Source organism: Pygoscelis adeliae, unplaced genomic scaffold (assembly GCF_000699105.1).
Source record: "Pygoscelis adeliae isolate BGI_AS28 unplaced genomic scaffold, ASM69910v1 Scaffold242, whole genome shotgun sequence".
Classification (NCBI taxonomy): domain Eukaryota; kingdom Metazoa; phylum Chordata; class Aves; order Sphenisciformes; family Spheniscidae; genus Pygoscelis; species Pygoscelis adeliae.
Genome location: NW_008824369.1, coordinates 3216251 through 3227221, shown reverse-complemented (window position 1 = coordinate 3227221; position 10971 = coordinate 3216251). Strand labels below are relative to the sequence as shown.

The 10971-nt window shown below is 41.0% G+C and overlaps 1 protein-coding gene across 1 annotated transcript in view; it reads left to right on the top strand.

Annotated features, from left to right (window-relative positions):
- The first annotated feature begins 732 nt into the window (after window positions 1-732).
- Window positions 733-10971, top strand: part of SNX8 (sorting nexin 8) — a 23923-nt gene continuing 13684 nt past the window's right edge. Inside the window, exons 1-3 of the mRNA XM_009320028.1 lie at window positions 733-814; window positions 7944-8134; window positions 10190-10307. Coding sequence (XP_009318303.1) covers window positions 781-814; window positions 7944-8134; window positions 10190-10307 — 343 coding nt within the window. The 5' untranslated portion in view covers window positions 733-780. The remainder of the gene's footprint in view (window positions 815-7943; window positions 8135-10189; window positions 10308-10971) is intronic.

Sequence of the window (10971 nt, the reverse complement as noted above, 5' to 3'; positions counted from 1 at the left end):
GTCGCGTCCCGGTGCCCGCCGGCTGGACAGGAGGTCGGCTTCCCGGGGAGCCCTTCTGCCGGGGCTTAGAACTTTTCCTCTCGGGAGTCGCGCGGCTGAGCGCTTCTGTGGGTGCTGAAATGACTTTATAATAGTCTCCTTGTACCCCGCCCGCTAAAATGGACTCAGCGGCACGTTAAAGCTCGCGGGGACAATTTATGAAGTGGTTCGGTAGGCACTGTCACGGTCAGCCCCGGACAGAGGCCATCTCTCCTCTCCGTACTGACCCAAGCCAAAAGCAGATCCGGCATGGAAAGAAGCAGCTCGAAACGCTGAAGTTTTAAGAGCGTGCAGCTGAATCTGAGATGAAAAAACTTGGAGGCAAATGCTGCCAGCACTTGTGAAATGAGAAATGGAGGGAGCTCCTGGGTGAATTAAGAAAATAACATGCTAGGCTTATAACAGTTAAACTGAGGGAAGCTTTTAGAGGGCAACAGGGTAATGCAGTTCTCTAAAGTTCTTTTAAAGTGGCTAAAGTTTCATACTGGCAAGTACTGCTCTGTGCACAGTATTTTTTTTTCTCTGCTTGGAAAAAAAAAACAAGTAGAGGTTACTAGTGGGTAAGCTTTATGCAGGGAAGAATGGTTTGGTTGGATTATATTCAGGAGTCAGTGTGAGTGTGCTTTTGATATGCCTGTGATGCTCCTGATGCAGATAATGCTTATAAATAAATTATTTTGGAATATTTCTGTCCAGGACTGATGTAAGATATTGGGAACAGCAGCCTTTGTGGAAAAAAAAATGTCCTACTGTACCAAAGAAAGAGCTTGTTCAGGTATGTCTATTACGGATTTACCATCTGCTTCAGGAGCCTTGTAGAGATAATACAGTTGTTTCTGAGGAGGGTATTCTTGATCTGATTAACTTCCGCACTGGTGGTGCTTCTGTAACTGTCTGACCTACTCAGCCTTAGTTGGAAAACTTGGCTTTCTTTGGCAAAACTTATGTTGTGAGCACTGAGAGAAGGTATCTAATGGTCTTAGCAAAAGAAAAATAATGGTGTGAAAGCAGGGATGTTTTTATTTCTAGCATCATGATGCAGGTTCACTGATCTTGGAAGTTTGACACCCATATGTAACTTTTTTGGAGATCAGGGAATGTTCTAGGAGGATGTAAATCTCCTGAGTAATAATGAGAGTCCTAACAGGGGCTGTCAATGCCCACCTATGACAGCACATGCAAATGTGCTTGTATTTTGCAAGGTTAAAAGTACTTTAACATGATCAAGAGAGAAAAGAAAAAGGGTAACGTTCAATACATTAAAGTCAGTTTTGTAGTTGTTTGTATTGACTTTTTTTTTTCCTCTTGCTCCCATTTGAGGCTGTTTTGCAATGATTGCAGGGAGCTAATCCAGGTGTGTTGGTTGGGGAGGGAGGTGGGTGTCTCCTTTTATTCTAGTGGTAAATCTTTAACTGTGTGTGCAGCCTGTAGGAGGGCTTGGTTGGGAGGGCTGTACCAGTTGCAGACAGTAGAATTGGCACGTAACCACTCTGATTTCCCCCACAATCTTCAAGTTTTAGTGGGTTGGTGCAGGTTGATGGAGAGAAATGTATCAGTTGCAGACATGTGGAACCGGTACAAAAGGAGGGGAGCTTTGATGATTGCTTTTCAGCAGAATTTGAGATGTGAATGAGCTTGTTCTAACTATAAAACATGTGAAAAGACCATTGGGAGACTGCAGTGTGTGGAGTGGCACGCCATTTTTTTAATGCTTAAATACTAAGATCAAGTTTTTCCCTAGCGTAATTAAGAGGTTGAGAAATATACAAGGAAGATGAGAAGCAAAACAAAAACATAAACAATTTCTTCTGATGATGTTTTCTTGACCTGTATAAGGAAGGTTGATTATAGAAACTTGGCAATTTTATAGTTAAGCTAAAATGCCCTTGTAAAAGTTTCCTGCAGAACAGTTGTATGTGTTATTGCTTGTTGGGTTACCTTTTTGGGTGTGAATTTTTACACTTCCATCCTCTTTGTTAGAGCTGCGTGTGAAAAATGATAGTTCAGCAATCTTCCATTGTGAGCTGGGAAACTGCCCTAGTGAGGATTTGACTTTTTGTCTCCGTCATCTTTGGGAACATTCCTCGATGGACTTTTCTCCCCTAATCCTGTTATTTCTTCAACGTGTGTAGCTCCATCTCACTTTATTGTGTTTGCTACAGCTTAGGACTATGGCTCCGTGGCTGCCAATGGCATGTGATCCTTGTATTCCCAGACTTGGGAAATCGCTTAATTAATCACTTGATGATCTAACAGCATAGTTAAAAGAACAGGGCACTAAGCTTAAAGTTAGTTCTTTGTTCTGTCACACAGATTTACTGTGTGACATTGGAAGGAGATAACTTGGTGTTGGGCTTTTTTTCCTGCTGTACTATGTGATTGTGGTATTTTGAGAAGCAGTTAGAGGCCTACAGCTGTAGGGGAATGTAGAAATGCTAGTGCTTTTTTATTATTGTTAAATAAAGCTTCGATAACGTCACCTGACTATTTTTGAGTTGTGCCATTACTTCTCTGCTTCATCGTGAAAAGCACCAAGTGCTGAATAACAATCTGAAACTTAGTTGGAAACCCCCCCCAACCAACCAGAAAAGCCCCAAAACCATAACTACCCCCAACACCTCAAAAACAAAGGGAAAAAAAAAACCCAAACAAAAAAACCAAACCCAAAACCAGACCAGCCAGCACAGGATGCATATTTGACATCTGCACTGAGAAAGTTGCGGTTTTTTTTAAGGAGAAAACCAAAATGTTAGAGCCTGTTTTCCAACATCTAATTTTATGATAGTATGTGTATTATTTTATCTTGTGTTGTTTTGGCATTGGATAGCTTGTACTTACAAGTCAATTGCTGGGAGGGACAAGGAAGGACACTATCGCACCATCTCTTAATTAGAGTGAAGCTAAATATGATTACTTTTCTTGAACCTAGTAAGAAATATGGACCTCTCTTCCACGTTGAACATAGATCTGTGTATCAGTTAGCTTTGTTAGACAAAATAGACTGATCCTTTGCGTTGCTCCTTTCTAAATAAGCATTGCATGGTTTTAAATTCTTTAAAAAACAAACAAGTTGCATACAGTTATCTCAAAAATATGTAAAGCCCTTAACAGGAAGAAAGGGCTGTTTGTTTTTTTTTTTGTGGAACTTCTGTTTTTCTTTTCTTGTTTTTAGGGGATTTCAAATTATGTAAGAATTAAAAAAAAAAAAAAAAAGGCAAGGAAGGGAATCTATTTGCAGTTGTAGTTGAAATCTGCACCAGCTTTCTGAGAGGTTGATGTAGACAGTGAATTCTGGAATTACGGAGGAATGTGTTTGACACAACAAGGGGGAAAGGCATTTCCATAATTCCTGAGGCTTTTCATGAGAAGACAGAAAGGAAAGGGAAATGCTGATGAATGATATTTACATTGCTGCTTTAGTATTCCTGTCCTAGATTGTAGTGGAGCCTTCATTTTTGCCAGGGAGAAATCTGAGGTATCTGTGTACAAAAACAGTCAGTTCACGTACTCCCCTGCGTTTCTCGTGCGTTGGATCACCTCTGCTCCGCAAGGCCGTGGACTGTGATGATGGAGGAGAAATCTTAGCTATTTTTCCTAAAGGCTTTGCTTCCTTTCAAACTCCTTTCTCCTTCTAGAAAATTTGCTACTAATATAACAAGTAATTCTGTGGCACCTTCTACTTAAGTGTGTCTAATAAATTTAGTTCATTAGCACCCTGGTGTAATAAAGAGTTGTTAGTAACAGCCATCTGTAAAATGGAATCATAGAATCATAGAATCATTAAGGCTGGAAGAGACCTCTAAGATCATCGAGTTCAACCATCAACCCAACACCCCCATGCCCACTAAACCATGTCCCTAAGCGCCTCATCTACATGTCTTTTAAATACTTCCAGGGATGGGGACTCAACCACTTCCCTGGGCAGCCTGTTCCCATGTTCCAGTGGAGATAAGGCCTCCAAATTTACTTGACAGAACTTAAATAGGGTAGGGAGATCTGTATTGTGATTTACTGCCTATGCTTCCAGCCCTTGCATTGCCCTTCTCTTCTATATGTGCTTACTCACATGTAAAACCTGCGTGCAGCTAATCAGACACTTGAAATTCTACTTTGGGTTTCATAAATGCATGATTTTAGAAAATTTGATTGAGGAAACTGGTAACTCTCTGGAGGGCAGATTGCTGTCTCGTTGTGTGAATGGGAGTAACGAACGTCGGGCGCTAACTAAGGCATGAAATGTGTGGTATAAAGTAGTGAAGCTTTCTATTTCAGTTGTTCTCTGGATAAGTGTCTCAATTCCTTTCAGTCCAAAGGCTACCCGACTGTTAAAAAAAAAAAAAAAAAAAAATTATGCAGTGTAGTTTTTTTTCCTTTACAACCAAACAAAAATTAGGCTATGCTTTGAACGCTTCTTTAAACTTTTATTTCTTGTCATCTTGTTGTCTGCTTGTTTGCATATGTATGCATACATGTATTCTTTCTAACTTTTATATCAAATCGTTTTCAGTTGTACCAGACCACTTCCTGGTTCTTATTGACAACAGATTGACAAACTCTGCTGTAGCAAAGGGCTAGCTTGCACAAAAAAACTGATTTTATTTTGTCTGCTTCCCTGTGCTACAGGGGACCATTCCATACCTCATTTCTGTATTCACTTACTGCTCTATGTATATACACTTTGCTAGATGATGATCTGCTGAAACCAAAGGGAATGTTTTCAAAATTAGCTGTTCTCGAGCAGAGAGTGCGTGATGGGAAGCGTTAAGTGTTTTGTTACAATGCATGTAAATCCTTTTACTGGTTGAACACAGGAGCTCATACCAATGAGTTTCCACTATTATCCACCAGTCCTGGCCAGGGCTCTTGAGGCTGTTCCTGAATTGACTCTTTAGTAAGTAGAATGAAAATTGGGCTGCAGAATAGCTTCAGTATATATTGCTCTGCAGGCTTAGTGTTAATGCCGCGATAAGTGATTTCTAAAACAGGTTAACAGCTGTTCAAAGTCATCTTACTGTGTTCTCAGACCAGTGTTTGAGGGTGTAAATTCACCCTGAGTAGCTGTCTTGTTGATATGAAACACGCTGAAATTATTAATTAAACAGTAATTATTCAAACTTGTTTATATGGTTGTCTGATTTGTATGATTTCACACATTTAGACAAGGCTGAGATCTAAAGAAGCTACAGAATATTTCAGGAAGAGCCAAGTGTGTGAACTGCTGATAAAAAGAAGGTATTTCCTGTAGGTGAATTTTTGAAAGCAAATTTAGAGAATAACTTGATGAAAATTGACAAAGTATTGCAAATGAAAGGAGCAACGTGGCTGAATTGTCAATGGAACGCTGAGTCTCGTCTAGATCTGTCTATGGGGCTTCACCCTGTAGTTGTCTTATGGGGTAATGTGGGTTCAGACCACTGGAATGAATCTGAGAGTCCTCAACATCAGTTTGGCTAATAATGCCGCAGGTTCCAGGACTTACAGATGAAATACTGAAGGATTCACAGTTCATCTTGTAAATCTTTTCTCCTGATGCTTACCTCTTGCCACTGGGAGTTTCAGTAGCTTACCAGACAGTGCTGAGCCCCAGTTTAGGGAACAATTTGTGCTATGAAAGTCCTGCTTTGTTAGTTGGCCAGCAGGAAGATGGAAAGCAGGGAGAGTGATTCAGTAGGCAGGAGGGGTGTTGTATTAGTACAGATTGGCACTGCTCTCGGGGAAATAGGTGGTTGCATTTTGGCTAGCCCTTCTTTTGGAGGCTAGCTTGCTGTGACTGCCTCTGCAACGTGATCCAGTGGTTTGGCAACACAGAGGACTGTGGAATTCTGCGTAGTGTGTGCATTGGAGGAGTAACAAAATCTACTGTGTCATGTTGCATTTCACTGATTAGTCTTGAGCAATTAAAAGCAAGAATTACAAGGGTGTGCACCCAGAGAACCGCTGCTCTGAAGAGCGAGGCTGTCTTGTGCTTTCCATAGTTCTTTTTGCGTGTATTTTTGACATTTACTCTTGATAGTGTGGTTTATTATACCTTGCTGCCCCATGAAAGGTCAGGTGGGCAAGGATTTTTCTACACTAGAAAATCTTTTGCCTTGCTATCTGTATTCTGAATTTTCTTTCCTCCTTTCCTTCTCAGTTCAGCATCTATCTGAAAAGTGGATATACAGATATGTTATCACTTTATCCAGCAGTATCCCATGAATTAGCTTGCATTATCTCACCACAAATTTCTGGCTGGTAACAGGAACTTTTTAGAAGCTACTACGTAGGTGGGGTTAGTAGGTGATACATTAGTCTATTAAAGCAGAGGTGTTAAGACTTGCTTCTCTGAGTCACATTAGCAGGAATCTGAAGCCTGATGAGACATGTGGGATAAGGTAATTTGTCCTGGATTTGGTTTGGTTTCCTTAAGCCATTTTACGGAACAAAGAACGATGTGTCTATTCTGAAGCTGTGTATCTGAGGAATCGGAGATTACCTGTTTTCCCCATTTATCAGGGCCTAGAGCACATGAAGGAAGAGGTGGGAAATCCTTATCAGGAGGAGGTTAGGGCTTTCAAGTTAAGGATATGAGTTCTTATCTTCCCTGGGTTAATTTCTGACACAGTTATCAACTTTTTGAACAATGTATCAAAGCTTAAAGAAATGGTTCTTGCTTCTATGGTGTTACTGTCTTTTTTGTGTTCTCAAAATTTTAGGTAAGTTTAAGAAGGGGTCTAACTTCTGCACAATGGCAAGGAAGGGGTGATTAATACTGCCTAGCTTTTCTGGGTAACTTTTCATCTGTGGATTGACTTGCTTTGCAAAAGAGCTTACTTGCAGTATCCCTCTTAAACAGACATATACAGAGAGGAAGCAACCCATCTGTTCCAGACTGGAGAACAGAACTCGGGTATGGGTTGAATAGATTCCAGGGTCATATCCACATTTTTCACCCTGTTTCTTATCTGTGAAATGGGTAGGAAGAAAGGACTGCTTTGAAAAACAATGTAAGCTTAGTTTACAGTTGCATAATATCTGTAGTTATAAAGTCAAGTTGAGATAATGGGTTGCAGTCAGTCATTCGATAAGAAGGCACTCTGAATCATCATCTTTGCCCCTTCTTTGATGTAGTTTGTCCTCCAGGGCCATGTTCCTAAGAGCCATCTTTTTTCACTTTTGCATCTGGCTGAGAATCAATTAGAATCTCTCTGTCCAAAACTGTCCAGCTCTGGTTGAATTCACTGTAAAAATATGTTTGTTTTTTTTTTTAGCTGCAAGCAGTGGAATAGGTATATTTGAAAGATTTTGCCAGAGCTTGCTGTGATTGAGGAATTGCTGGGTTGGCCCTTATTAGGAACCTTTTTCCTCTGCTCTTGAACTTAAGAATATTGACATAGTAAATTACTGTAATTCATGCCCACTCTAGCATACTGTCATAGAGTTTAATGAAATCATGTCAAATGAAGTATCTCCTTCCTTTGTAATGACATGTAAAATTTAATGCAGGGAGTAAAATAACACATTTGCTTTCCTTCCATGAGTTGTTCTAGGCAGGATCCAAAGTGCTGAGCAAGGGTTTTGTTCATTTTGGCAGATCCTGCTGTGGTGGGAGCTGGACAGACAGGAAATGCAGGCCTCTCAGCTGATTCACAGAACAAATTTGGCCTGTGATTCTTCTTTTGCTTAGTAGAGATGTCTTTCTGACTCTGTATAATTGGTGGTGCTCCTGGGTGTTGTGAAGAGGGAGGTACCAACACCTTGAACGTGTGCGAAGTAGTATAGCCTCCTGGGGGAGGGGCTTGACTGTTCTGGTTGTGTTGCACCACTGTGGGAGCACTGAGCAAGGGAACAGGGTGTTTTAAGGCTACTTCTTTCACTTTATCTTATCAGGTCTACTGGACTGTTTTTCCCTTTTTGTCTTTTAGATTTGGCAAAGCCTCCGGTAAATGAACCGAGGGAACCGGAACAGTTTCTAATGCAGGCGCCCCAGGGAAATCCGCTGCTGCTTTCCCACACCCTACAAGAGCTATTGAGCAAGGATAGTGTGCAGGTGGAGCTTATACCTGAGAAGAAGGGCCTTTTTCTGAAACATGTGGAATATGAGGTTTCCAGCAAGGTAATGTGAACAAGCATTGGTCTTAGTGAGAATGTATCTTCTTAAGAATGTCTGTGCAGTTGCTGTTGGCAAAGTCTTGTCTAATTTGATAGATGTGTTGGGTCATGCTGGTTGTGAGTAGGCCAGTTGAATGGGCTTACTTTAAATGCAGTAGCACTATGCCTTCTTGACCTGGGCTTCTACAGCATGGAGCATCTTCTAACTGAGGTCTGATGGATGGTCTCCTAGTTTACTCACTTGAAACCTGAGCTCTGTACAAAAGCAGATGTGTAACATTGAAAACTGAATGTTTGCATAACGGATTGGTGTAGGCGACTGGATATTTCAAACTATTTCAAGCTAGGGAAGAAATCGTATTGGCAGTGCTAAACTGAAATCCTTTGTAAACAGAAAAGATACCGCAAATCCTTCTGCAGAGTCTAGGCCATTGCCAGTTTACTTGCCCCAATCCTGACCTGTAGGTTCCTCTCTTGGTGTAAGAGAAGATTGAAGATGATGTCTCTTTTCCTATTTATAGAGCGGCCAGTGAAATAGCTCTCCAGTAGCTTCTGTGTGTTTTTTCAAGAAGGAAATCTGTCCTCTTCAAAGTGGACCATGAGAAATTTACATCTCGCAGGCCACCAAAACATCAGTTATTGAGTAGCGCTCAAACTGTTGTAGTCACTGTTGTATTTATTCAGAGACATATTTGGGTCACTTGTCTGTAGCGATGTTTGGAGCTTTAGGTGTTCTAGATTGACATCCGTAAGTTTGTCAAAGAGTGTTGTGAGGGGGAAAGGGCAGACACAGTGAATGCTTCTGTGGGCTTTGTACGACTCGGTGTTTATTTTTGCCTGTGATTTCAGGGCACAGGACTCGATGACCCTGGTGGTCTCTCTAGGTTTTGAATTTAGGAACCCGTTGCCAGCTCCTTTCAGTTGCTGTCATCTCTCCTATGGTTGTAGCTGTAGAATGATACTTCCTCAAAAAGAAGCATAGCTTGGCCTTGAGCTTCATCTAAGATCTGCAACACAAATCGACATCAGATTTCAAAGCAGACAGAGGGAGGCCCTAAGGGCTGTGTCTGTTGTGCTCCAGTTATATGCCTCATTGCTTTATTTTAGAAAATGGATAGTGCCACAGTAAGTGGTGGATGATGTGCAATGCAAACGTAGTGAGAATGGGTATAGTGTTGTGTAGTCTTTCTTATTAACTGCTCCAGTAGTTGAATCTGTAGTAATAGTGTGGGGGATGTGTGGGGGGTTTATTTATTTTTTTTTTAAAAGGATTTCTGCCTCGTAAGTGTCTTGTTCTAGCTGCTATCTGACTCCTTTTGGAATGAAAAAACAGTTTCTTTGGTCCCTTCTACATATTGATCTAAAAACTGCAGAGGGAAGGACTAAGATTTTAAAGGAACTTTCAATCTTTGTTTATAGATCTAACATCAGTGAGAGGTCTCTCTTTCTCTTGTGAGGTTCACTTAAAACATCAGTCATTTGGGCTAATACTTAACATGATCTCAGACTGTTTTGCCACCTCTGGATTTGAAACTGATTTAGAGAAAGTTCCGAGGAGCTAGAGGTCAGGTACTGGCAGCACTTCAAGAAAAGAGCTCTCTAGAGCACTTTAAGAGTGTTGTCACTATTTCTCAATGTTCTGTCTAATTTGGAAGACCAGAGAGTTCGGGGGAGTAATGATATGGAACCACGGCAGATTTAGGGATATTTGTAATTTCTTGGGAAACCTCTTCCTCTCCATTTCGTAGTCTCTTTCATCTTGTGTGTGAATGAAATCTGACTTACGTTTTTAACTGAAAATCTTATTCTCAAAAGGACTGTAGTTAGAAGAATGCTATCTCTATTCATAATCGAAAGGTGGCTACTTTTGGAGTCTTTTCTCCCTCCTTCCCAGCACAAGGCCTCTAAAGATAAGAAATAAGTAGTGTATGCAGTCTCTGAGTGTGAATTCTTGCTTCCTGTTGTTTTTAGTGCAGCCGATAGCAAAAGAAATTACAGAAATGCTGCTGATTGTCCAGCTTGTATATTGATTTGTGTGCCTCCCCCTCCTCTATTGCAGAGATTCAAATGCTCAGTCTATAGGCGATACAATGATTTTGTGGTGTTCCATGAGATGCTGCTTCAGAAGTTCCCATATCGTATGGTGCCAGCACTTCCACCAAAGAGGATGCTGGGAGGTAAACCTGGGTCTTTCTTTTGACTGGAAGGGTCGTGGTGCAAGCGGGATCAAGGTGATAATGTTGAAAATAAAAGTCTTTGCTTCTGCTTGGCTCAGAAAACAACTTTGAGGTTATAATACGCAATTTGGAGATTTGAATTGTTGCCATCCTAGAAATTCCCTGTAGGTACGATATTAATGTGGAATTTCAGTGGGGTTTCTTTCCGTGGAAGTTCAGTATCTAAGGACTTTTCTGGTAAGATTTGAGGCTTAATTCTACACAAGAGCATGGCAGAGATGCAGGTATTGGGGTTTTTTTTGGAAAATACGTTATGATGATCAGTGCTGTGGTGCTGTGAGTGTAAAATTGCTACCATACTGTTGAACAGCTGTAGTGTGTATTGTGCTGAGTTATTTTGTGAAGTGTTAAGAATAGAAAAGATTTGTGAGAATCCCATTGTTTTTCTGTAGCAAGAGAAGAGTAAAGATTAACAAAAGAAAATAAAATCTATATTAGAATCATAGACTAGTTTGGGTTGGAAGGGACCTCTAAAGGTCATCTAGTCCAACCCCCCTGCTGTGGGCAGGGACAGCTTCAACCAGATCAGGTTGCTCAGAGCCCCGTCCAACCTGACCTGGAATGTTTCCAGGGATGGGGCATCCACCACCTCTCTGGGCAACCT